Source organism: Vulpes lagopus, chromosome 23, assembly GCF_018345385.1.
Source record: "Vulpes lagopus strain Blue_001 chromosome 23, ASM1834538v1, whole genome shotgun sequence".
NCBI classification, from domain to species: domain Eukaryota; kingdom Metazoa; phylum Chordata; class Mammalia; order Carnivora; family Canidae; genus Vulpes; species Vulpes lagopus.
In genome coordinates, this window is record NC_054846.1 from 8,320,494 (window position 1) to 8,347,186 (window position 26,693).

General features: G+C 38.6%; 1 protein-coding gene across 6 annotated transcripts in view; it reads right to left on the reverse strand.

Moving 5' to 3' along the window:
* The window catches only part of FNIP2 (folliculin interacting protein 2), a 133,902-nt gene that overhangs the window by 68,423 nt on the left and 38,786 nt on the right, over positions 1 to 26,693 (reverse strand). For 2 of the 6 annotated variants that reach the window (XM_041738936.1, XM_041738937.1), the window contains exon 1: positions 23,488 to 24,375. The exons of 3 other annotated variants lie outside the window; for them this stretch is intronic. In XM_041738936.1, the coding sequence (XP_041594870.1) occupies positions 23,488 to 23,666 (179 nt within the window). In that variant the 5' untranslated portion in view covers positions 23,667 to 24,375. Of the gene's footprint in view, positions 1 to 23,487; positions 24,376 to 26,693 lie in introns of those variants that run through there. One more of the 6 variants, XM_041738934.1, reaches the window with a different exon arrangement.

The following is a 26,693-nucleotide window of genomic DNA, read 5'->3' on the forward strand; positions in this document are numbered from 1 at the left end:
CAGAGAGAGGCAGAGACACAGGCAGAGGGAGAAGCAGGCTCCCTGCAGGCAGGGGAGCCTGATGTGGGAGGCAATCCCAGGACCTTGGGATCACGCCCTGGGCTGAAGGCAGACACTCAACCACTGAGCCACCCAGGCATCCCAATGGTACAATTTTTTTAAAAAAACTGATACAGTGTCTGGTAGCCCAACCACAAACTGTGCATTATTGGCTCTTTCCTCTTTCAGGCAGTGGTAGTTAATATTGAACATATTCTTTCAAGGTAGGAGATTCGTTTTCTTAATCCCCAGCACCAAAAATAAAAATAAAGTTCAGGTTGATCTTGGGGTCGTAAATTCAAGCCCTACACTGGGGTATATAGAGTACTTAAAAAAAATCTTCAAAAAAAAATAGCCTCTCGGGGGGATCCCTGGGTGGCTCGGCGGTTTGGCACCTGCCTTTGGGCCAGGGCGCAATCCTGGAGTCCCGGGATCAAGTCCCGCGTCAGGCTCCAGCATGGAGCCTGCTTCTCCCTCTGCCTGTGTCTCTGCCTCTCTCTCTCTCTCTGTGTCTATCATAAATAAATAAACAAACAAACAAATAAATAAATAAATAAACAAACAAATAAATCTTAAAAAAAAAAAAGTCCTCTAAGAGCACCATTTCTATAGAGGGCTACGTCAAAAAAAAAAAAAGCCTCTCAAATTATTAATACCTAGTACATGGGCTAATGTTATCAAAAGTGAGAAAGCAAAGAGGATTTTATTGTATTTTTTTCTTGTTCAATCTCTTTTGCCCAAATACACTTTGCCAAGATAGCTTTATAATTTATTAAGCAACTCGTTCACTCCTTATTTTTGAGGAGTAACCATGACTCAAATATCAAACTGAGGACAGCCTGACTAGAGCAGTTGAGATTTAATAATGACCATATCACCTTATTCAATGTTTCATGCTATTTCTCAATTTTAAAAGAATGGAAATAAAAGATATGAAAGGGGAAAGTATATATGTTAGATTGTCTAATTTTTTGACCCAAATACCTTTAAAAGCTATGTTTTATAAAATATAAGGCAAACTCCACTCCCCTTCTGAATGAATATTGTCTTATTTAACACCTAATTAAAATCTTGTGAGCTGTCATCACTAATATTAGCAGAGGAAATTACAGTTGAGTAATTTGATAAAGAAAATATGGGCAGGACAAAGGAGATTAACTGAGTGCTTCAGAATAAAACAGGCCTGGAATCAAACCTCAGCTCTGCCTCCACCAGTGTGACAGCCTTGATCACATCTCCTCAAGCAGCACTTGTGGGGCCTGGTGTGAAGATTAAAGGAGATAATCCATGGAAATATCCCAGGGCACCATCAGCTCTTTCCCCTACCGTTCTCCATAAACAGGGCTTCAGTTAGTCATAATCACATGCCACATGTATCTTCTGTGTGTCCGCATTCCCTTCAACATTCAACCAAGTTATTGTGGGGCTTCTATGAGCACCAACCATGGTTCCTGGTATTTTACTGAGGGCAACTCTGCATGACTCAAACAGGTATGAAAAAATAAGCTTTGGACTTTTGCCTTGAGATATCTGTTTGAAAGACATTTATTCTAATCAGAACTACCTCATTTCTTTGCTTTGGTTGGATACAAGGACAGAACACTGGCCCCTGGGATGATTTTCTACTCTATGGCCGTGGCTATCTACCTTTTCTCACTGTAAAATTGAAACAAAAGGACTTGGATGGGCCCTTTTCAGTTTTAAGATTCCATGATGCTAAGATCTGCCTGGAACTGAAACTAGATCTTATTTCTGGAACTACTCATCAAGAGCAGGAAGAAAGTGACCAAAGTCTAAATTACTTACCTGAGAGGTGACAGGCAGTAGTTCAAAATGAGTTAAGTACAAAAAATAGAATTCTCTTTAAAAAATATATAACCATGTGTTGTGGGTTGAGTTGTGTCCCCCAATTCCCCTCAATTCCTAATCCCCGGTACCTGTGAATAGGACCTTGCTTGGGAACAGAGTCTTTGCAGATGTAATCAAGTTAAGATGAAATCATACTAGATTAGGATGAGCTTGATCCAATGACTAATGTCCTCATAAGAGGAGGGAAATCTGGACACATTAGGAAGGTGGTGACAGATTGTGGAGTTCTGTTGTTACAAGCCAAGGAAACCCAAAGAAGGCTGGCACTCGGGGGATACAATATATAAGAACTGGATAAATCCTTATTCTGAAGGAATTTAAACTCTGGAAGACATAATTATATAGGAAACTACATGAAAATAAAAGGGTAAGAAAGAATATAGAAAGCAAGAGGGGGAAAAAAAAGGAAAAAAAAATCCCAGAAGCAGGAATATTTGAACTGAAGAAGTTAGGAAGAATGGCAAGAATTCCATGTAAATGGAGAAGAGAGTCATTGCAGAATAAGGACGAGACACAAACACAAAAAGTCAAATGATACAAAGTCAAGACTGGTTGATTGGGTTATGTCTAGGGCACAAGAATTACACAGGAAATGAGGCTAGAGAGACAGTTTAGGACTACTTGTGGAGGACCCTGAATGCTATCCAGGAAATGTACATATGTTTGTTCTCCAAGTAATTGTGTGCCATTCTAACTTTCTAAGAAGGGGAATGATGTGATCGACCTGTGCTTTAAGAGAACTAAAGCTGTTGGAGAAAACCATTTTCAGAGCAAACAGAATGGTGGTAGTGATTTGTATACCCAGGGTTTCAAGGAGTCATGGCTGTAAGGACAAGAGAAGTAGTTGCAGGACTTGCAATGTCCTCCAAGACCAGTTCTGGTGCTGGTGTTTAATTGGTCCTTTGTACTTTATGAGAGTCAGGCTAGAAGTGGGCTTGAGTATGCTCAGGTGAAACATGATCTGTGTAAAATGAATACTTCAGAAATATTTTCCCTCTTTGCTCTCACACAAGGAAATAACCCTATATAGTCAAAAACAAGTTCACAAGAAGAGTTTACAGGGCAGTCTTGTGACCCAAGAATGTGAATGTTTAGTCAGGTATGATATGGAACTTTCAATGGTCCAAGAAAAAGTAGAATTAAAACAACAATAACAAAAAGTAGAATTAAAGCCAACAATAACAATTACAACAGAAAATGGCAATACTATCCATTTCACAAGTAGCTCCCTACACACCTACTGTGTGCCAAGCATCCTTCCAAGAGCTGGGATACAGCAGTGAACAAATCACAATTCCCACTTTGATGAAACTTAACTATATTTATGATGATATTTTACTCTTAAATCCTACTTTTTAAAAAAGATTTTATTTATTCATGAGAGACACAGAGAGAGAGGCAGAGACACAGGCAGAGGGAGAAGCAGGCTCCATGCAGGGAGTCCGATGTGAGACTCCCTCCGGGATCTCCAGGATCACACCCTGGGCCAAAGGCGGTGCTAAACCACTGAGCCACCCAGCTGCCCTCTTAAATCCTATTTTATGTTCTTTTTTCTACCAACTCTCACTGCGCCTCTCCTTTCTCAAAAAATGTTGTTTTTCATTTAAAGATTTTATTTATTTTCATAGAGAAAGCTCGTGCATGCGCCTGAGCAAGGGGTTGGGGCAAAGGGAAAGGGAGAAGCAGGCTCCCTGCTTAGCAGGGGCTTGATCCCAGTGCTCAGGGATCATGAACTGACCAGAAGGCAGATGCTAATGATTAACCGATTGAGCCATCCAGGTGCCCCTCAAAAAAAAGTTTCTTAAAACAAACAGAAACCCTCTCAAAAGGTTTGTTCACAAATAGTGAGGAAGACCTAATGACTCTTACCTAAAAATAAGGAAAGACTAGGGATGGAGAAAAAGAAAAAAATTGTATTTGAGATGGCAATCAGAGTTCACCCTGTCAGCACAAATGTACATTATCTCCCATTCAGTAACAAGCTATTTATTTTAAGAAAAAAAAATTACGTAAAAAATGACAGTAACAAATTTGGAATCTTTTTTTTTTTTTTTTTGTCTGAGTTAGTACTCTTAGGAAGAGAGCAAACAGGAAAAGTAATTTGCAAATTAGTTGATGTTCCTATTTTATACTGAAACAGTCTTTGCCACACAACTTGCCAAGTTTAGTTTCAGAGGCACTATGTAAAAATTCACCACTGAACTGCCGTTCTGTGGTTGAGAGTATAGTAAAAAGGTACTTAAAGATTCTAACTCTCATCAGAAACTTCAATACATGACGCTAGCCTAAAGATATAGTTTAAAAATGATTCCAAATCAATGTGTCCCACTGTTATTTCACCAAACAAAATTTCTACTGGCTATTGGCGGCAATTTTGTCTTTAATAAAGTAGGTGACGTAAATCTTTACTCCCTTTGGAGAAGAACTGTGTAGAATGAAATAATAATCCCTATAATCAGCAGCATAGTATGGAAAGAGCACTCTAAGTAACAGGAGCCTCAGAGCACACTCCTGTATTCACTCCTTCCACACGCTTTTAGGACCTGGCTTGACCCAGGTACCATGAAAGATACCAAGAATAGAAATTAACTAGATCCAGTTCCTACCTCAAAAGACTTACAATCTGATATGGGAAGACTAACATACAGCACTTAAATAACCTACACTGTCACAGATACCAAGATTAATGTTCACATGGCTTATAGAACTTAAAGGATGAAGAGGTCAAGTCCATGTCGTAAGGGTGAGGGATGGATGAAAGTCACAGAGGATGTGATGCTTGGGACATGAACTGGTATTTACCAGAATAAACAGAGCTTTTAACTCTAGCCTTGCCACTTTCAATCCAGGTGACTTCAGGAAAGCACTTCTCCAGGGCTCAGCTTTCCCAAAGTGTATCTATCTGCCTGTTCTGTCTCACAAGATTGTTAGGAAAAACAGACACTGAGTATGAAAGTACTCTTAAACCTGCAAAACCCAAGTCAAAGGTGAGTTCAGACCTACAGTCTCTTCACTGAGATCTTTGGGGCCAGATGTTTAAGAATTTGGAATTTTTCATATTTTAGAAAGAAGTTCATACCACGTATTATATGATACTCCTCCAGGGTCTAGGTATAACCAAAACCCAAAACCAAACAAATTAATATTACAGCAGGCCAAGCTATGAATATTTATGCTGAGTGGATTATTAGACAGAAACTATGCATAGCCTCACAATAGTTCAGGTTATTTCCAAAAGTCTTTTCAGGGATTTTAGAATTGTAGGATAAAAGACTGTTGACCATAGTAATGCTTACTATGTCTTAGGGAAGGTCAAAAGACTGGAATAAGTAACATTAAGTTCACCAACATTATCCCAAATATAACCAATCCCTAAAAAAGAGGACCATCAAAGTTTATAAGTAGGTTGTAACTCAGAACTTGTTTCTCCCTCCCACTGTAATAATACTATAAATGGTTGCAAGGGTCACAAGCTAAAACCACATAAGTCTTTATATAATGTGTTTGCACAGCAAAAGCAAAGCATTATGAGTCACAACACAGCCTGAGACTTGGGTACTATGTACCATGCACTAGGAAGTACAGAGTTTGAGAAAAGGAGAATTCCTTCCTTTTTTCCTGAGTTCAGGCTCATGTTAGGTAAAGTTCACATGTGATCTTCATGACACCCTGACCCCCTACCACCCCAAGGCCAGCATGGCACTGACAAAACCACAGAGCACTGCACTGGGCATCAGAATGCCTGAGTTCCAGGCAGGATCTATTGTCTAATCCCAGTCACACTCCTTCATCCCGTAGTTCCTTCCTCTATAAAAATGATGGGTTGTGGCTAAAATCACCCCTCAAGGTCTCATTCCAAATCATCTATAAAGTATATACAATGTAATCTAGACTAGATGACCCTAGCCAGGCACTAAGAGAAAGCAATCTTAATGAATTAATCCACATTACAGCACAGCATCCCTTAATCCTTCTAGATACACTCTATACTCTATGCTTCTTTAATATAAACACATTTTTAATCAATAGAACTTCCAAAAGATGCTAACAAAATCTGCAGAGGTACAAGTTCTTTTGGGGCAAAAGGGACACTGAGGGGGCAGGTGACAATGCCACTGTACCAACTAGGATCTGTACAAGCTACCCCTGGCTAGCTTTGCCAGATTTTGTTGTTATTATTAATAGGTTTTCCCTTTGTCTCTTTAAAAACTCACAGCATTTCTAAATATGGCCCATATTTTCCAAAATCGTTCCTTTAATTCATAGAAGAGCACTACATGTTCTAACATCTTTAAACTAGAAGCTACCTGTACTTAAAAAAAAAAAAGTAAGGGGCAGGGCATGCCTGGCTGGCTCAGTCAGAAGAGTATGTGACTCTTGATCTCAGGATCATGAATTTGAGTCCCAGAGTAGGTGCAGAGATTACAAAAAAAAAAAAAAAAAAAGCTTTGCTGTTCATCTTCATGCATGCTTTAATTCAATATTCACTGAGCTAATTCTTCCATACTCTTGTCAGCACAACCAAAACAGTCGACATTCATTACTGTATTTCAGGATTACTGAAATGCATAATGGCTCTTGCTAACAGCTAACTTGCAAAAAACATGATGTCATATCTTCTCCTGAAAATAAGATTTTCCCACATCCCTCATTCACCCAAGGGAATTATATACTAAAAACAGATAAATATTTAAGACATTGACTTGTATATTAATCCCAGATCATTTAAATTGTACACAGATAAGGTAATAACTCTATTTTTCTAGAGGGTTCCAAAGGTCAAAAGCATGGTTCTCTCCATAAAGTTTTGTTTGCAAAATCACAAAGCCAAAATCAAGAGAAACTATACCTATCTTCGGTTATAAAATATTAGCATTAAAATAAATAGGAATAGGGGCACCTGGGTGGCTCAGTCATTGAGCATCCGCCTTTGGTTCAGGTCATGATCCCACGGTCCTGGGATCGAGTCCTGCATCAGGTACCCCACAGGAAACATGCTTCTCCCTCTGTCTCTGACTTTCTGTGTTTCTCATGAATAAATAAATAAAATCTTTTTAAAAAAAGAAAAGAAATGGGTATAGGTGAGCATGTGGAAGAGTGGTCACAGCAGCACTGCAGGGTCAGGCCAAGAGGCAGAGGCAAGAATCAAAATAAGGGGGAAAGAAAAAAGAAAATAAAAACACACACACACATACTCACGTACTCTTTGACCCAGCAATTCCACTTGTAGGAATTAATCCTACAGATCAGTTTACATGGGTTCAAAATGATTATGTACAAAAAGGTTTTCACTGAAGCATTGTTTGGAATGGCAAAGGACTAGAAACTGTCAACATGAGATTGTTATATTATGGTCCATTCCTTTTATGATGCAGATAAAAACAACAAATAAGAAAGATCCTTCTGTAACTATATCATAAGCCAAGACATCATTTTAACAGGAAGAAGTACAAAATATTGCGCACAGAATGCTACTATATGTATTTTTAAAAGAAAAATGGAGAAAAAACTCTGGATTTTATTATACATGCATAGACTATCTCTAGAAAGATACATAATGAATTATAAAACTGGTTGTGTCTAGAACTATGTTTTCTAAGGATTTATTCATCTATTTTTAGACAAAGAGCATGGGGTTGGGGTACAGAGGGAGGGGCAGAGGGAGAGAATCTCCAGCGGACTCCCCACTCAGCACAGAGCCAGATGCAGGGCTTGATCCCACAACCCTGAGGATCATGCCCTGAGCCAAAACCAAGAGTCTTACGTTCAACTGACTGAGCCACCCAGGCACCCCCAGAACTATTTAACATACATCTATCAAAACAGCATAGAGTGTAGACTCGGGAGCCAAACAGCCTGGGTATAAGTCCTTACTCTGTCTCTTTCTAGTTACATGACTTTGGGAAGTTACCTAACCTCATTGTATCTCATTTGCAAAATGGGGATAGTAACACCTACCTCATAAGTGTGTGTCGATTAATGCAGAGCCAGGCACACAGCAAGTGTGCTGTAAGTACTAAGACTGTACCTTTTGAATATTTAACCATATGACTACAGTATCTCTCAAAAAATTAAAAACAAATTATAAAACTGAGGGATACAATAAGAACATCCCCCCCCCTTTTTTTAACCCATCAAATATTCTATTATTGCCTTAAGACAAACAACCTTAATTACTGTTTGCTTTAAAAGGCTTCTTGGTAGCTGAAGCATGAGGCAGTGGGTGAACTCCTACAGGGAAACCACCTTAATGAATTCAAGGCATTTAGATTCAAATATGTAGTTTGGCCTTCGACAATGACATTTATTCAGCTTTCTTGTCAGCATTCATATACCACATTTTCCTGCCCTTCTTTATCCTCTGACTCTGCCAAGGACAGGACAAGTTTCTCCCTGAAAATGTAACCCCTCTTTTCATTTATGAAACCTATTTACGCCCTTTGAGTTTATTACTGTTCTAGTACTGTATCAAATTGCTTTCTACCATATTAAATCACTGCCTTTTTTTTTTTTTTACTGCATCATCTCACAGAGCCTACAGATACCACTTTCAGAAGTCTGATGTTTGCAAACAGGAAGGGGAAGACTGATCAGAAACACAGCACACACACACACACTAACAACTGCCTAACATTTTAGAGTTTGCCAAATGCTTTACAGAATTTACTTGAGCTAACCTTCACAAATGTCCTGTGAGAGCTTGTATTACATGTTTTATACAGAAATTAGGAGACTCTTAAAAAGTTATAACCAATAAGTGACAATTGCTCTTCCAATTCTGCTATACTATCTATATATTCTAAGTATACTGTATACTTAGTAGCAAACAAGTCAGGATAACATTCTCTACATTCCAGGACATCCCTCTGCATTTCCTTCTGAGATATAAAAACATGTTACATTTGAAAAATAAGAATACTGATGATATAATGTTAAGACTAAAAGGCAGAACACAGAATTGCATATATGGTGTGAATGACCACAAACTACGTAAAAACCAAATAAATAAATAAATAAATAAATAAATAAATAAACCACCTGTTATCAAAGCTTTCTAAAAAGTTCACCAAAAATTAGTAGCTTGGGCACCAGTGGCTCAGTTGGTTAAGCATCTGCCTTTGGCTTAGGTCATGATCTCAGGGTCTTGGGATCAAGTCCTGTATCCAGCTCCCTGCGAGAAGCCTGCAAGGAGCCTGCTTCTCCCTCTGCTTAAGTCTCTGTCTCTCTGTGTCTCTCATGAATAAATAAATAAAATCTAAAAAAAAAAAAAAAAAAAAATTGAGCAAGATTTGTAAGATCTCCAGATTATACTGAAAGTCCAAATAGCAAAGAGCAGATTCTTGTGTATAGCATGCTACCTTTTTTGTAAGAGGGAAGGATACATATTTGTATTTGCTTACTTCTACACAAAAGAAATATAAACAATTTTACTTTATATAAATTGAATTTTTAAAAGTAGAAAAAGGGGGATCCCTGGGTGGCGCAGCGGTTTGGCGCCTGCCTTTGGCCCAGGGCGCGATCCTGGAGACCCGGGATCGAATCCCATGTCGGGCTCCCGGTGCATGGAGCCTGCTTCTCCCTCTGCCTATGTCTCTGCCTCTCTCTCTCTCTCTCTGTGACTATCATAAATAAATAAAAATTAAAAAAAAAAAAAAAAAGTAGAAAAAGGAAGAATAGTTCTCACCCTTAAAGCAAAACTCACAAGAACATTCCGTTTTCCCAGGTAAAGAGCAAGATTAGTTTATCAGAAGTGGTTTTTCCTTCCATTATTTCTAAAATAAATTTCTACATCTTCTAGTCCACTCAGGCCATGCAGAGGCATGGTGATTAAGCAGGCAAAAGAAGGGCAACAACTTGTCCAGCAAGCACTGCCAAAGCTTGGTTTTTAAATTTATGGCCCAGATAGTTGATAAATTTGCCTGAAAATGCTCTCTCCGTTGAGCGGGGAAGACAAGCCTTTCAAAAGGCAACACTGGATCGCTATTTCAGAGAGAGAGAGACAGAGAGAGAGAGCGAGAGAGAGACCAGTGGTCTGGGAGTCGGTAGTTGAGGTAAAATGCTGTTAGAGGCCAGAACATTTATTAATGCACAAAAAAGGCAAGTGAGTGGCCATGGGCCCTTGCAGGGAGGGGCTGAAGCCAAGGTTAGGAAGCTTACACACTGTCATGCCTGTCACATGACAGTGAAGACAGTGGGGAAACTCTGAGCAATGGCAGCCAAGAGGCTGCAGAAAGAGCTCCTGCTGCTTTCTCACCCACCTGCACCAGGTAGACATCTGTGACCTCTGCCTATTGTTCCTGCCATCCAAAGTGTAATTTCTTCGTCCAAAAAAGAGTCTACACAAAAACATGTACAGGAATATTTATGCAGCATTATTCATGATAGCCAAAAGGTGGTGGTGGGGACCACATGTACATCACTGGATAAATAAAACGTGGCACATCCATACAATAGAATTTTATTTGGCAATAAAAAGGAATAATGTACTAATACATGCTAGAACATGGGTGAACCCTGAAAGCATGGTAAATGAAAGAAGTCAATCATAAAGAATCATAGATTGTGTGATCCCATTTATAGAAAATGTCCAGAATAGGCAAATGTACAGAAACAATAAATTAGTAGCTGACTAGAGCTGGAGGTAGGGAGATTGGAAATTTGTGGAATGACAGTTAAAGTTTGTGCTGAGTGTCTTCTAGGGGTAATGAAAATGTTCTGAAGTGGACTGTGGTGATATCTGCACAATTCTGTGAATACACTAAAATGTACTGACACTAAAATGTACTGAAATACACACACACTAGATGGGTGGATTGTGTGGTATATGAATTACATCTCCACAAAACTGTTTCAAAAGAAAACAAGATACATTTTCTGTATAACTCCCAATCCCACCTCACCCAAAGATGATGAGCAGTGGGAACATTCGTGCACTACTGTTGAGAAAGGAGTTGAGGCAACCACTTAAATATCTACTAAATCTACTAAAGAGAGATTATCTACGAAACCCAAAGATTCATATATCCTAAAACCTAATAATTCCATTCCACCCAATGGAAATCCATGCAGATATGCAGAAAAACATAAATGTGATACTATTCACTGCAAAATTATTTGTAATAGTAAGAATTATGGGCATCTGGGTGGCTCAGTGGTTGAGCATCTGCCTTTGGCTCAGGTCATGATCCTGGGGTCCTGGGATCAAGTCTTGCATCAGGCTCCCCATGGGGAGCCTGCTTCTCCCTCTGCCTATGTCTCTGCCTCTCTCTGTGTCTCTCATGAATAAATATAATAGCAAAAAAAATTTTTAATTTAAATTTTCATCAATAGACTAATCAATTTAGTAGCATACTATACTTAACTTAGAATTACTAAACTAGAATTATATGAATATGAATAAATCTCAAAAACATACAATTGTATACAAAAGTTTCAAAATAATATGTATGGTATGATATTCGTTCTATAATGTTAAATATGTGTGATCTAGTATTATTTATCAATATATCATGGCCAGTAAACTAATAATACGGAGAGCAAATATTCCAAATGTGGTTACCTCTGGAAGAGAGAGAGAGAGAGAGGGAGAAGACTGGGCCCAGTAAGGACTATGCAGTAAGCAACATGTATTCCCCTAGCGTTTTAGATCTTTTGTTTTTAATTATATATGTGAAGCAGAACTGGAAAATGTTAAGATTTAAGAAAACTGGAGGGCACCTGGATGGTTCAGTCAGTTAAGCATCTGCCTTTGATTCAGGTCATGATCCTAGGGTCCTGGGATCAACCCCCACATTGGGCTCCTTGCTCAGTAGGGAGCCTGATTCTCCCTCTGCCCCTCTTCCTCCTCATGCTTCCTCTCTCTCTCTCTCTTTCTCAAATAAATACATAAAATCTTAAAAAAAAAAAAGATTTAAGAAAACTGGGTTGTGAGTACCATATGGTTATTATAATATGTTCTGCATTTTCTGTATGGTTGAAATATTTCATAAGAAAATGAAAATGCAATCCCTTTGAGGTTCTTCAAAAAATTAAAAATAGAACTACCCTATGATCCAGCAATTGCATTACTGGGTATTTATCCCAAAATTACACAAAAAACAAATCCAAAGGGATACATACACCCCTATGTTTATAACAGCATTATTTACAATAGTCAAACTATGGAAGCAGCCAAAGTGTCCACTGACAAATGAAAGGATAAAGAAGATGTGGTGTGTGTATATATATATATATATAACTGAATATTATTCAACCATAAAAAAACAATGAAATCTTGCCATTTGTAACAACATAGCTAGAGAGTATAATGCTAACTGAAATAAGTCAGTCAGAGAAAGACAAATACCATATGATCTCACTCATATTTGAAATTTAAGAAACAGGGCAGCCCCGGTGGCACAGCGGTTTAGCGCCGCCTGCAGCTCAGGGTGTGATCCTGGAGTCCCGGGATCGAGTCCCACATTAGGCTCCCTGCATGGAGCCTTCTTCTCCCTCTGCCTGTGTCTCTGCCTCTCTGTGTCTCTCATGAATAAATAAATAAAATCTTAAAAAAAAAAAAAAAAGAAATTTAAGAAACAAAACAAATGAGAAAGAAAAAAAGAGAGAGAGAGAAACAAACCAAGAAACAGACTGCTAACTCTAGAGAACAAAATGATGACTACCAAAGGGAAGGTGGGAAGGGGGAGGGGGGATATAGGGGATAGGGATTAAAGAGTACACTTATGATGAAAAAATAAATGGTTAAATTGGGGGCAGGGCAGAGACGATGCTGGCATAGACTACGCTGTAGTAGTGGAGGTGGTAAGAAGTAGCCAGATTTTGGGTATCATTTGATGTAGAGCCAGTTGGAGTTGCTATGGATTAGATACAGTGTGTAAGAAAGAAAAAAAAAGACTAGTTCCATAACAAGACCATCAAGATGAAGAAGGCTGCAGGTGGGGCAAGTTGTTGGATATAGAAATCTGGAGGTCAGGGGGAAAAGTCTGGTCTGGAATTACAAATGTGGGAGTTGTTGGCATACAGATGGTATTTAAAGCCAAAGGCTGAATGAGATCACTAGGGAAGTGACTGTGGGTCCAAGGACTGAGCCTTCAAGCACATGGACATTAGGGAGAAAAAGAGGACTCAGCAAAGAAGACCAAATTGGAGCAATCAGGAAAAGGGAGAACGCTGGAATAAAAAGAAAAAAATGCGAAATGGGCTTTTTAATGAGAAAAAAAAAAAAAGATATGTAAAGAACTAGTGAAACTGATTACCTAGAGCATGGGGAAAAATAAAGAGGTGGGAATAATATATTTCAAATACATATATATTTTTGTTGTTGTTGTTGTTGAACCAAGTGAATGTATTATCTCTAATAACATACAGACATGATTTTTAAAATGTTAAGAAAAGGGGCACCTGGGTCGGTCAGTCAGTTAAATGTCTGCCTTTGGCTCAAGTCATGATCCCAAGATCCTGGGATTGAGCCTCACATTGGACTCCCTGTTCAAGGGGAGGGGAGCCTGCTCTCCCTCTCCCTCTGCCTGCTGCTCCCCACCCCAGCTTGTGCTTTCTATCAAATAAATTTTAAAAATCTAAATAAAATACTAAGGAAAAACCCTCGCATTCATATCCTTTAAGAGGTGATTTAGCCTACAAAAGATGTTAGGGTTACAGGGGAGGGGAGATCACCTTACCTTTGCCTCAGGTTTCAAAGGAGAGGCAAAAATCCCAATTCTTCCAACACTCCTGACTGTCTTCACCCCCACCTGCTCCTTCCCAGGGGAAGAAGAATGATTTCTGATTGACAAAAATTCCTTTATTCTTTGGTATCTATCTATATTTGGTATTTGGTATCTATTCTGTGGTATCTTTGAGCACACACAAGCTAATCTGATCCTCAACTACTCAACATCAAGTTTATAGGGGTAAGCTCCTATGTTCAAGACCTGTGTGTGTCCTAGGCTACTTACAATAAGATGTGTGAACAGGTTCAACTTTGAGGTTATTAGGCAGCTCCTTGTTGTTACACATACTACTCATTTTCCAAACGTAGATATTTTGGTTTCTATCTGACCAGTTTCTATCTCTTAATTTTCAAATTCCATACGGGAAGGGAAATGGGTCTCCCTTAAATTTCCTATAAAGAAAATTATCTTCCAAGGAGATTGTCAGAAATGTGAACAAAAGTGGTTTCTTTCTATGCATTTAGCAGTCAAAAACTGGAAACCTAAACATCCACTAGCAGAATATACTCTAAGTTTTTGAAGCCGACCATTTAAGAACATACTATGAAGGGATCCCTGGGTGGCGCAGCGGTTTGGCGCCTGCCTTTGGCCCAGGGCGCGATCCTGGAGACCCGGATCGAATCCCACGTCAGGCTCCCGGTGCATGGAGCCTGCTTCTCCCTCTACCTATGTCTCTGCCTCTCTCTCTCTCTCTCTCTCTCTGTATGACTCTAATAAAAAAAAAAAAAAAAAAAAAAAAAAAGAACATACTATGAAGTCATTAAAATTTGTTCTCGAAAACATTTTAATAACATAGGGAAAATGTTAAACTGAGTAAAAAAGCAGATTAGATAGTTTGATATATATACAACATGATTCAGTTAACACATAATACAGCTTATATCCATGTACTGAAAAAGGACTGCATGGGGGCACCTGGGTGGATCAGTTGGTTAAGCTTCTGACTCTTGATTTCAGCTCAGGTCATGATCTATTTGGGGTCACACTCAGCAAGGAGTCTGCTTGAGATTCTCTCCCTCTCACTCTGCCCCCTCCACCCACTTGCTTGCTCTCTCTCTCAAAACATCTTTTAAAAAAAAGACTCTAAGAAAATAAAAATATAAGTAGTAAAATCTGTGATAGCATTATGAATAATTTGAATTTAATTTTATATTTGCTTGCATCTTCCAAATGTTTTGTAATAAAATTTTATCATTTTGATAATCAGAAAAATTTTAAGAAAAATCTTAAAATAAATTTAGTAGCAATATAAAAGAAAAAGACAGAGGAATTTAAAAGAAAAGGGGAGAGGGTGCCTGACTGGCTCTGTTGGAAGAGCAGGTGATTCTCGATCTCAGGGTTGTGAGTTCAAGCCCCATGCTGAGTACAGAGATTACTTAAATAAATAAAACTTAAAAAAAAAAAAGAAAAGAAAAAGAAAAGGTAAAGTAGGTAGTTTGACATAAATGTAGTCATGCTCTGGAAAAATATACCTGTTAAAATATTTTTTAAATATTTCAAAATAAATAAATAAATAATTTCATATACCAGCCATTAATAAGTGGAATTTATTTTTTTTTAAAGATTTTATCCATCCATTAATGAGAGACACACAGAGAGAGAGAGAGAGAGAGAGAGCAGCAGAGACACAGGCAGAGGGAGAAGCAGGCTCCATGCAGGGAGCCCGATGTGGGACTCCATCCTAGGTCTCCAGGATCAGATCCTGGGCTGAAGGTGGCGCTAAACCGCTGAACCACCCAGGCTGCCCCATAAGTGGAATTTAAAACTAAAGGCACAATACCATTTATATTAGCGTATTTCCCCCCCAAAAGAAATTCCTACGTAGAAATCTAACAAAATACGTATAATATTTACATGAGACAAACTATAAAAGAAATCAAAGAACTGAAGAAATGGAGAGATATTTCATGGTCATGAATAGGAAGACTCAAGATGCCAGTTCTTCCCAACTTGATCTACAGGTTCAATACATTCCCAGTCAAAATTCCAGCAAGTTATTTTGTGGATATTAATAAATTTGTTCTAAACTTTATATGTGGAGGCAAAGTATCCAGAATAGCCAACACAAAACTGAAGGACAAGAGCAAAGTTGAAAGACTAAAACTACCCAACTTCAAGACTTACTATAAAATTACAGTAACCAATACATGATGGTACTGATGAAAGAACAAATAGATCAATAGAAAAGAACAGAGAGCCCAGAAACAGATTCATACAAATATAGTCAACGGATCTTTGACTGAAAAAAGGCACAGACAATACAATGGAGAAAAGACAGTCTTTCAACAAATGGTACTGGAACAAAAGGACATCTTCATGCAAAAATAAATAAATAAATGAATCTTGACATAGACCTTAAATCCTTCACAAAAATTTAATTCAAATTGAATCACAGACAGACCTAAATGCAAAATGGAAAACTATAAAACTCCTACAAGATAACATAGGAGAAAAACCGAGATGACCTCAGGCATGGTGATAACAACCAAACCACATGTCATCCAAGAAATCATTGGTAACCTGGACTTTATTACAATTTAAAACTTCTCAACTGTGAAGGACAAAACAAGAAAACTAGAGGATAAACCACAGATCGGGAGAAAATATTTGCAAAAGACATATTTGATAGAGGCCTGTTATCCAAAATATACAAATAACTCATAAAACTCAACAGGAAAATGAACCCAATTAAAAAATAGGCAAAGACTTGAACAGACACCCCACAATAAAAATATATATAGATGGCAGATAAACCTATCATTGACGCTCTACATCATGTCATTAGAGAAATACAAATTAAGACAACAGTGAGATACCACTACACTCCTATTAAAATGGCTAAAATCCAGAATACTGGCAAAACCAAATACTGACAAGCATGGGGAATGACATGAACCATCATTCACTGCCGGTGGGAATAAAAAATGGTACAACCACTTTAGAAGTATAGTGGTTTCTTACGAAACTAAACAAACGTTTACCTTATGATGCAGCGATCACATCCCTTGATATTTACCCAAAGCAGTAAAACCTACGTCCACACAAAAATGCACACAGAGATGTTCACAGCAGCTTTAATCATAGTTGCCAAAACCTGGAAGCAACCAATATGTCCTTCAGTAGGTGAATGGATAAAGAAATTGTGCTACATTCAATGGAATACTGTTCAGTGGTAAAGAGAAACGAGCTATTGAGCCGTGAAAATGGAGGAAGCTTTAGTCCATATTACTAAGTCAAAGAAGCCAATCTAACAAGGCCACATACTGTAGGATTCCAACCAAATGACATTGGAGAAAAGGCAAAACTATGGAGACAGTAAAAAGATAAGTGGTAAGACAAAAAGGCAGAGCCCAGTGGATTCTTAGGGCACTGGAACTAATCTGTACTGATACAATAATGATGGGTACATGTCATTTTACATTTGTCAAAACCCAGAGGATGTACAACACCAAGAGTGGACCTTAATGTAAGCTATGGTTTTGAGTAATAATGATGTCACTGTGTAGGTTCATCAACTGTCACAAATGTTCCACTCTGACGTAGGATATTGATAGTAGGGGAGGCTGTGCACATGTGATGTGTGGGGCAGACCACTCTCTGTACTTGCTGCCAGTTTTGATATGAACCTAAAGCTGCTCTAAAAACTAAGGCTACTTAAAAGGGAAAAAACTTTTCGATTGTCAAGGGAACTTTTAAAATATAGGAACTTTCAGTAATGAGCACTAGGTTTTGTTTTTTGGTTTTTGGTTTTTTTTGAGCACTAGGTTTTAAAGTTCATGATAGGAGTACTCTCTAAAGATCATTTTGGTCTGTTATAGTCTGCTAGAGAATTTCCCATGAAGATGAAAACAAAGAACACATTATTTGAGCTCTGGATATGGCCATCAAAAGTCTCTGTCCCTATTTGGCTGAGCTGTCTCCCCGGCTTGTCCACTCAGCTGGAGAGGAGAAGGTCAATCCTCATATGCTGCTCTACAGAATGAGCCCAACCCTTTCATATGGTCTTGTTCCTCCTGACAAAGGAACAAGGTCTCATAATAGTTCACACTAACATTTCACTTACTACCTTGAGAGAACAAGGCTTCAATACGAAGAAATGAGGTTCTAATAATAGGAATTGTTGTTATCAAGCAAAGGCCAATGGGAGAGAAATTAGGGAGCCATACAACTCCCACCTGCCTCTCCTATGGCAACGTGCCACTGCTAGCCCTATCTACTATCCCACTTGGAACCATTACATTCCCTGGAAGGACCATTTACGTTGTGGATCCAAACCACTTTTGCCCCTAGGCAACATTTTTTCTTTTTAGGGTGCACAGCAAACATGTTCCTGTCTTAGGATCTCTGTCCTTACCAGTCCCTCTGTTGAGAATATACTTCCTCAAATATCCATATGGCTTATTCCCTCAATGGAAAAAGATTACCATTGAGATAGTTCTGGTTCCCTTGATTACCCAAGGTCTTCACATTTCTCTAACATCCTTGTTACTCATGGGTCACTGACAGATAATCAGAATATTAGAGATGGAAGAGACCTCACACACCACCTGATGGTTCCCAGACTTGACTCATCATTAGAATTACCCCAGAAGTTCTCTGTATTGGTTTGTTTTTTAATCAACAGAACCCCAAGGCTCCGCTTCCACAAATTCGGTCAAGTGGATCTGAAACGGAGCTCAGGAAGCTACATTTTTAAAAACAGTTCACATGTTTGACGATCACCAACCTAATTTACCACTTCTATTATTTTTTGTAGAAGAGAAAATAGAAGCACAGAGGGATGAGGTAATGTTCCCAAAGACACAGTGAGTTCAAGGCAGAGATGAACCCTCAGATCATAAGATCAGAGTAGTGAAGATCCCCAGATCAAAGATGCTTCCACTTTATCTGGTACTACAGGCTAGACTCTTGCATGTTAGATGTTTTGTTTTGTTTTTAATTAAGTGAACAAACTAACAGCATTACTAATTTTTTAGGGTTTTGCCTTCAGGCAAGGTAGGTGTACAAGTGAAAGAAAAGGGCACATCAAGAAAAAAAGACAGCATTTTAATTCACATCTGTTCTATAAAGACCAGAGGGTAGCTTGGGGTTTTGGGTTGTTTGTTTTTTAAGAAAAAAAAAAGATTTATTTATTTATTCATGAGAGACACAGAGAGAGAGGCAGAGACATAGATGGGGAGAGGCAGACTCCTGGCAGGGACCCTGGAATCACACCCTGAGCAAAGGCAGACGCTCAACTGCTAAGCTACCCAGGTGTCCCAGCTTGTGATTCTTTAAACCTCTCTAAACTAGTAAGAGAAGGATTAAACCCTTCAGGATACAAATAATGATGGATGGACGTAGGTCTGATACCCAATAATCCATATAAACTTGGGATTCCACAAAAGGGGAAGAGAATTGCCAGGAACCTTGGTGTTGTTAGAGCCCACAGAATGGATTCCCTTTGGTGAATTCTGATGGGGAGTTTAATTATGATCTTAGATGGGTCACAGGTTACTGCTCTCACCAGTTCCCACAAGGGCTTGCTACATCATTATTCAGCAGTTATTCAGCTTTTGTTACTGTAACAATCAGAGGATAAGGGTAAGCCACAGCCTGACTCACAACAGGAGTCATAACAGAAGAACCAGGAATCATGGACTGGTGCAGCCTAGTATTCCAGCTCAACACACAGCTGAGTGAGACTCAAGGGAAAAAGACTTCGGAAGCTGCCCAATAACTTGGCCTGCAGACCCCAGAGCTGGAGTATCCATATCTTCTGTCTGAAACACAGTCATTCTAGACATAATTAGTTATGCTAACTACTAACAAGGACTTGACCCTGTTAGGTCATCAACACTTAGCTAAAAAAAGACCCAGACAAAAGTTTACGTGAGTTGTCCGTCTACATCAAGCAAGTTCACACTCCCTTCAAAACCCCTCGATGCCAAGACTGCTCTGATTCATTGCCAAGAAGAAACGTGGCCTCAGAGGGAAAAGATGGATGTTTTTTAAAACCTAAATCAGACATGACTTTGCAGCCATACCAAATTACCACTGCATTCTTTCATTCATTCACTCATTCTCAAATTACATCTCTGAATCCCAAACATCAGCCAGTGGAAATAAATTCCTAGTGAGTCAAATAAAATTCCTGCTGGCACATAAAATCAGTGAAAAGGGAAGGAATGCAGAAAGGGCAGAAGAACTTGTGACAGCAGTGCTCGTTGCATCTGAAAGAGTCACACCCAGCAATTTCAACCTCTCTGTGAAGCTTGTTGCAAAGCACAAGACCGTCAGCTGACCAGGTTTTGGTTTTTTTTCTCTACCCACTTCATTCAACCTGTCCGACAACTACATTTTCTACTTAGAATCAAAGTAGGATAGTTTTCACAGTGTTTCTAAGTGAAGAACAGATGAAAAACACTCTCCCCAGCCCTACAACCTGCATTACATTTCAGCCCTTTTTCACTAAATTGTTCAGAACAGAATGCTTTGATCTGTTGCCTTAGCATATCTCTCTTTAAATCTGTAACTATCTTTGTATTTCCTACTCAGTCAACCTAACAGCTATAAAGACTGGTAGTAAAATCGTCTCAGCTTATCTCTGTGAAGCAGTGAACTAGGGGAAAGGAAATAAACCCTGGTTTCTGTACTTCTTAAGCAATTACCCCAAGCAAGCTAATCCTCTTTCTTTTTTGATAGAATTGGTTCATCCAAATTGCAGACAAGTCAGATATATACACTCATCAATTCTTCAGCCCTTCCTGTCCTGGTGATTTCTAAGGCAGTACAAAGAGTCTCTGGTGAATCCAAATTCCAAAATATAAAAATTAAAGCACCATTGACTCTGAAGTACTTTGTTTCAGTTCCTCTTCTATGTGGGGAGTGTATACTTTTTTAAGACAAGGTTATGTAAAATTTTCTCTTGCCATCAGAGAAACAATGATTCGCCAATAAGCTTGGCAAATAATCCCAGATTTCTTATATAAACAGCCCCTATGGTTAACTAATTTGTTGGTAAAGTGAGAAAAATCAAGTCACTGACAGCTTTGCTATGGTTGGTACCTTAAGAAAGAAGGATACAATTATGGAAGACTATACTATATACCCAGCATGCTATCAGTTACTAGATTTGTTGATTCTGGAATTTTGCGATATAATAAATGAAACTCCAATATGTGTCATTATTAAGGAGAACAGAAGTGAAGTCAAGAAGGACAGAATTCTATCCTGAAATATTTCATTCTACATGAACCATAATAGGAAAGATTAAAATGTTTCTTTCTGCAGTGAACTGTGTCAGTTTTACACTGTGGGCTGCTGTTAGGTATCTAAAATGACTCCTCCATATTCGCAGAATCTTTCTTTTCACCTTTAGAGTAACTGGAAAATCATAATGAAAGATGGGGGGGGAAATAAAAACCCTATTTATCAGTGTGGTCTTTAGCTAAAACCACCTAAAATTATTGATTTAAGATACACAAGAGCAGGGATCCCTGGGTGGCGCAGCGGTTTGGCGCCTGCCTTTGGCCCGGGGCGCGATCCTGGAGACCTGGGATCGAATCCCACATCGGGCTCCCGGTGCATGGAGCCTGCTTCTCCCTCTGCCTGTGTCTCTGCTTCTCTCTCTCTCACTGTGTGCCTATCATAAATAAATAAAATTAAAAAAAAAAAATTAAAAAAAAAAAAAAAAGATACACAAGAGCAAAAAGTCATACTTAACTGACTGCTACCTCATTTAGATGACTAGTGAACACTTTGGAACCTAATCTTACAGGGTAAGCCCCTGTCAATAATTCACTCTACCCCCCGAGACTGGTCCAAGTCCTAAAGAAATTCAGGAAACCAAGCACAACACTGCAAATAACGAATATGTTTTCAAGATCGTAGGAAGGGGAAGAGAAAGTGGATGAGATCTACCATAATTGGTTCTGACTAGAGATGAATTCCAATTCATTGACAAATATATGTCCTCACTCTACAGAATTCTTAAAAAAAAAAAAAAAGAAAAGAAAAAAACCTCAGCACCAAAGAAGTAAATCTAAAGGAAGTTAAAATAAGAAAAGGCAATAGTGGATATGAAAATTTTTTGTTAAAGTGTTGTTCAATAAAAATGATTATAATCCACTAAAGAATATCAAGTTCACTGAAAGTGATAAACAGACGGTCATACCAAAATATTTTCAAGTTTAAAAAAAAAAGTTGTGTGGTCCTGCACATGTTTTCTTATGCTGATACTGTCTGCTCATCCCAAATATCTATTTGGGGAATCTAGAAATGTATGAATAACACAAATAGAGACTACAAAAGGTCAGGATGCTACATCTTAGAATTTCAGAGGAGGAAAGGATCCCCCCCCCAATAATCTGACCCAACTTCATGGCCTAGAGTTAAAGTGAGACCAGAAAAGCCTCGAGACTCCCACATGGTGACAAGGCCCTTGGGCAGCAGAGCCAGGGATCAGGATCAGGATCCAGATCAACTGGGTGCCAATCCATTACTCTTTCCTATCACTTAGCTGTCCTTTCTTGATAAGAAACAGATAATATAAAAGTGAAATTCTTTTTTTTTAAGATTTTATTTATTCATGAGAGACATGGGGGGGTGGGAGGTGGGGGCAAAGACACAGGCAGGGGGATAAGCAGGCTCCACACAGGGAGCCCAATGTGGGACTTGATCCTGGGACTCCAGGATCACGCCCTGGGCCAAAGGCAGGTGCTAATAAACCCCTGAGCCACCCAGGGATCCTCTAAAAGTGAAATTCTTATCTGAATACTCAAATGTATTTTTCTAATGTACATCATTCATTGCCACTTCCTCTATAAATATCTCCCTTTAATTAAATGGACAGCATGTGACCCAGCACCTAAAAAATTACTTCCATACTTCTCCCTACTCTTCAATCAGCTGGGCTCTTATAGAGTAGGCTATATACCATTTTGTCAAGTTTCTACTAAAGAAAGACAATGATTTTTATATGACAGGAAGTATATTCTGATTTTTAGTGAACCAAGAAATGTACTGATAAAGTTTGACGTTAATTTTAAGAAAACCTGTATAAGGAAAAAAATAACACTTAAGTGAATTTAGAAACTTACTTTTACACTGATCATGAGAATCAAGCTTAATTTGACTCTCCTACCTGTCTACAACAGATTTTGGAATGAAATGCAATTTTCAAAGGATTTTTCCTTTTCCTTGACATGTAATAAAATTCTTCACAAATATGTTTCAATTAAGAATTATTACTAATTAAATTAATAAATTCTTCCAAATGGATGACATAATCACCCTTAAGGAATACAGTAAATGTAGTATTAGTCTCTTCATGTAAGCTCCATCATTTTTTTTGTAAGCTCCATTATTAAAATCAGTTAAGCATAATACCATCCTTCTCATGAAAATAATTTTCCAGGAGACTGGACTCTCTCCCACCACCCTGCTTCCACCTACCATTCAAACTAAGAAGTGAGAACTTTCAGCCCTATGCCCCATCTACCAACTGCAGAGGTACTTCAGGACTGCAACCAACCCTTTTTCCCCCTGATGATCTCTGTGAATGATATTGTTCAAACTTCAACACAGGACAAGGATGTAACCATTCCTTGCAAGCTGGCTCCAATAAAAGTAATGAAAAGTTAAGAAAGCAGATGGGTAGTAGAATTGAAACAGTAAAAAATGATAATAACAACCATGCCTACACCTTTTCTATACAGGAAAGGACTTGTTTCTACACACCCACCAACCACCCCATGACCTACTAAAAGTACTCTTGAAAAACAACTTTCAGATCAATATAATTTCATCTGTTTGGTACACAGTGATTTAAAGCAAAATTTCTCTGAGACTTTAAATAAAAGTTTCAAACCTGTGGCTGAGTTCCAAGCGATCAGTAGTACCCCTTCCTACCCTGGCACGTTTTCGAGTCTTTGTGCATAAAGGTGTCTTGATAGTCCTCCCAGCACCAGAACCGGCATGACACACACATCTGGCTGACTCCTGCCAGCCCCCTGGCTGATTTGCAGTCTTCGTTGTGCCGCCACACATCTCCTAGGTGGTTGAACTTTCTTCGGGTTTATCCTGACTACCAACATGGACTCGGGACACAAATGCTGAAGATTCTTTGTTGTCTGAGGGATATTCCAAACTGACCAGCCATCCTAAATAATCACGGTACTCCCTATACAGTAGGTGAGGCGAGCTACTTGGCAGTAGCTACTAGTTTCCTCTTTCAAAATTAAAAATAGAGAGAGAGAGAGAGAGGGAAAGGAACATTCATGTGTTATGTAAATTAAGCCTGCCAAAGTATTAGGAAGTCAGATGTATCCATCCAGTTATAAAATATGCTCTCAGCAGGACCATTATAAACAGACACATCCAAATCCCACTTCCTACTTTTGTTCCTAAGCTTGTACTCCGGTCTGCAAAAGACAAAACACTCCACAGGTTGAGCAGCTTGGTCTGACTCATTCCATCTGTGCTCCCCTGTTGGAGATTATGTACTAGTCAATTAATTGGTCACAAGACCTATTCATATGGCTCTGGGCAAATGCAGTGACTTGCCTTCAGCTGCAAGGTTGTTCTGACATTGGCCACACCACCCTCTTTAATGGCTCTCATGTGAGCAAGTGTCAGCTGACTGGTCTTACTCTGCAACCTTGCAAAACCCTACCCATAGCAAGTGAGGGAGATAGTTACACACAACAAAGGTAGGGCTTAATACACAGGAGTTGGGGAGGGAGAGTAGGGACACATCGTTGCTTTAATACCAAATAGACACACTTATATATTTAAGAAAAATTATATATACACATACTTAAGAAAAATAATAATAAATGAGAAGCCATAAACCCTCTGACATAACTCTTACACTAAATTCCCAATTCCTGGGTATATTCAGGCCAAGAAAACCCTGAACCACCAGAATGTAAGGACAGAAGTTCACTTTTGAATTCTGACATTAACATACTTCATCTGTAAAATGAAATAATGCTATAGGATCAATACGATTTTTCCATATCATGAGTTCATGGAAAAAGTAAGAAGAAATAAAAAGCATAGGTCCTTAAAATACAGGTCAGATCTTGAAAACTATAAGGGATTGTCTTAACTCTTTTTTTTTTTTCCTCATCCTTGAATTTGGCTGAAGAAAATATTAATAGATCCTTAAAATCTGATGAACCTTTGGTTGGGTCTCTAGCATCAAGAGGTTTTAAATGTGTCTTTATAATGGCAGCCAATTATTTTACCCCACAAGTGTGAGAAAAAATATAATGATATTGGGGCAGAGGCTTCAATTACATTAAGACATCATTATCTGTGTGACCCTAAAGTTCCTTTATAACAAACCCAAAAAAGATCTTAAATACATCCTCCCTTGAGAAATAAAGATTGCAACACACCTACAACAATGACTAGATTTCTCTGTGCACGTGATAAACTGATAGTGCCAAGATAAAACCAGATTAGGAGAAAATGAATTCATTTTTCCAGAAAGGGGAACACATTTTGACCTTAAAGCTTAACTATGTGGCCACCATGTGATCATGGGTTCTTCTTTTTCCCCTGAACTGTCTTTAACATCACTTTCTCTTTTTAAACAGAGACTCAGAAGCTCACTTATGCAAGCACTATAACTCTTCCACTTTAGGCACAGGGCAGCTGGATGAGCAAACCCTGAAAGGAAAGCCTCCTTTCGCCATTATCACACTCACTTCCTAAGTGGCCCAAGTGAGGCTCCAAATCAGTGTCTCCAATTCACCCACACTTTTACCTCCTCTAAAATCACAGGAGAAGCGAAAGTATAGTTTGTCAGAAAGAAAACTGCAGGCCCCAAATGGTGTTACTCCAGTCACACCAAGTCATCAAACCGGAGCTTAATAACTAACTTCACTGCAGTTTTAACCTCCCCTAGCGTTCTGTTTTAACCTGTCAAATCAGGAATTTTCAAATAATCACCAATGAGGAAATCTAGCACACGGGTCCCCTCCACTAACCCCTACAAAGGAAGCTAAGGTAATCTGTATAGTAAGACCCCTGACCTTCTTCTGTTTTCTTTTGCTTATACCTTTCTTTCTCCCCCGTTCTTCCTATAAAAACCTTCCATTTTGAACAACTCCTTGGAACATCCCTCTGTTTGCTAGGTGGGATATTGCTTGATTCATGAGTCATTTAATAAAGCCAATTAGATCTTCAAATTTACTCAGCTGAATTTTATTTTTTAACATGTTCACTGTTGATGTCTGGCACCTAAAAATGCCAAAATAACTGAATTTTATAAACTATGTACAAGTGCTGGGGGAACATACCCCATTTTTTATATGTAAAAAAAGAACGTAGTTTTAAAAATGTAATACTAACAGTTATTTATCTGGAATCTAATGAAAGGACATGAAATCCTCTTTTTTTCCCCTAACTTGAGACAGGGGTGGAGGCGCAGAGAGAGTGAGAGAGAGAGGATCTTAAGCAGGCTCCATGCCCAGTGTGGAGCCAGACGCAGAGCTTCATCTTACAACCCTGAAATCATGACTTGAGCCTAAATCAAGGAGTTGGACACTTAATGGACTAAGCCACCTCGACACCCATGACACTCTCTTTTTAAATATGTATTCTAAATAATTATTTAACCCATACTATCATAACATTTGCATTTATAGCAGTATTTGAAGCCTTTAGAAAATATAAGATATCAGGATGATTGAACAGCTTCATGGCTAACTATTAAACATAAAAAATGAAGCAAACATTTTAAATGATCAGAATAATAACAGATGAAATGACAACACAGTTACAAAGGATAATTGGATGAAATAAGGATCAAACTGCATTGGGAAGGAATTCCCTTAAACAGAAGCTAAACACCTTCTGTATGTTTCTTTCATTCAGCCAGCCATCTTTAACTAAACACTGCACACCAGTCACTGTTTCTCCCTAAACTGAGTCAGCATACCTTTTATCCACCTAGGCTAAGTGATGCTCAAACTCAGTATGCTTATAAACACAGATTGCTGAGCCTGCCCCCAGGGTTTCTGATTCAGCAGTTCTGAGGTGGAGTCTGAGAATGTACATTTCTTT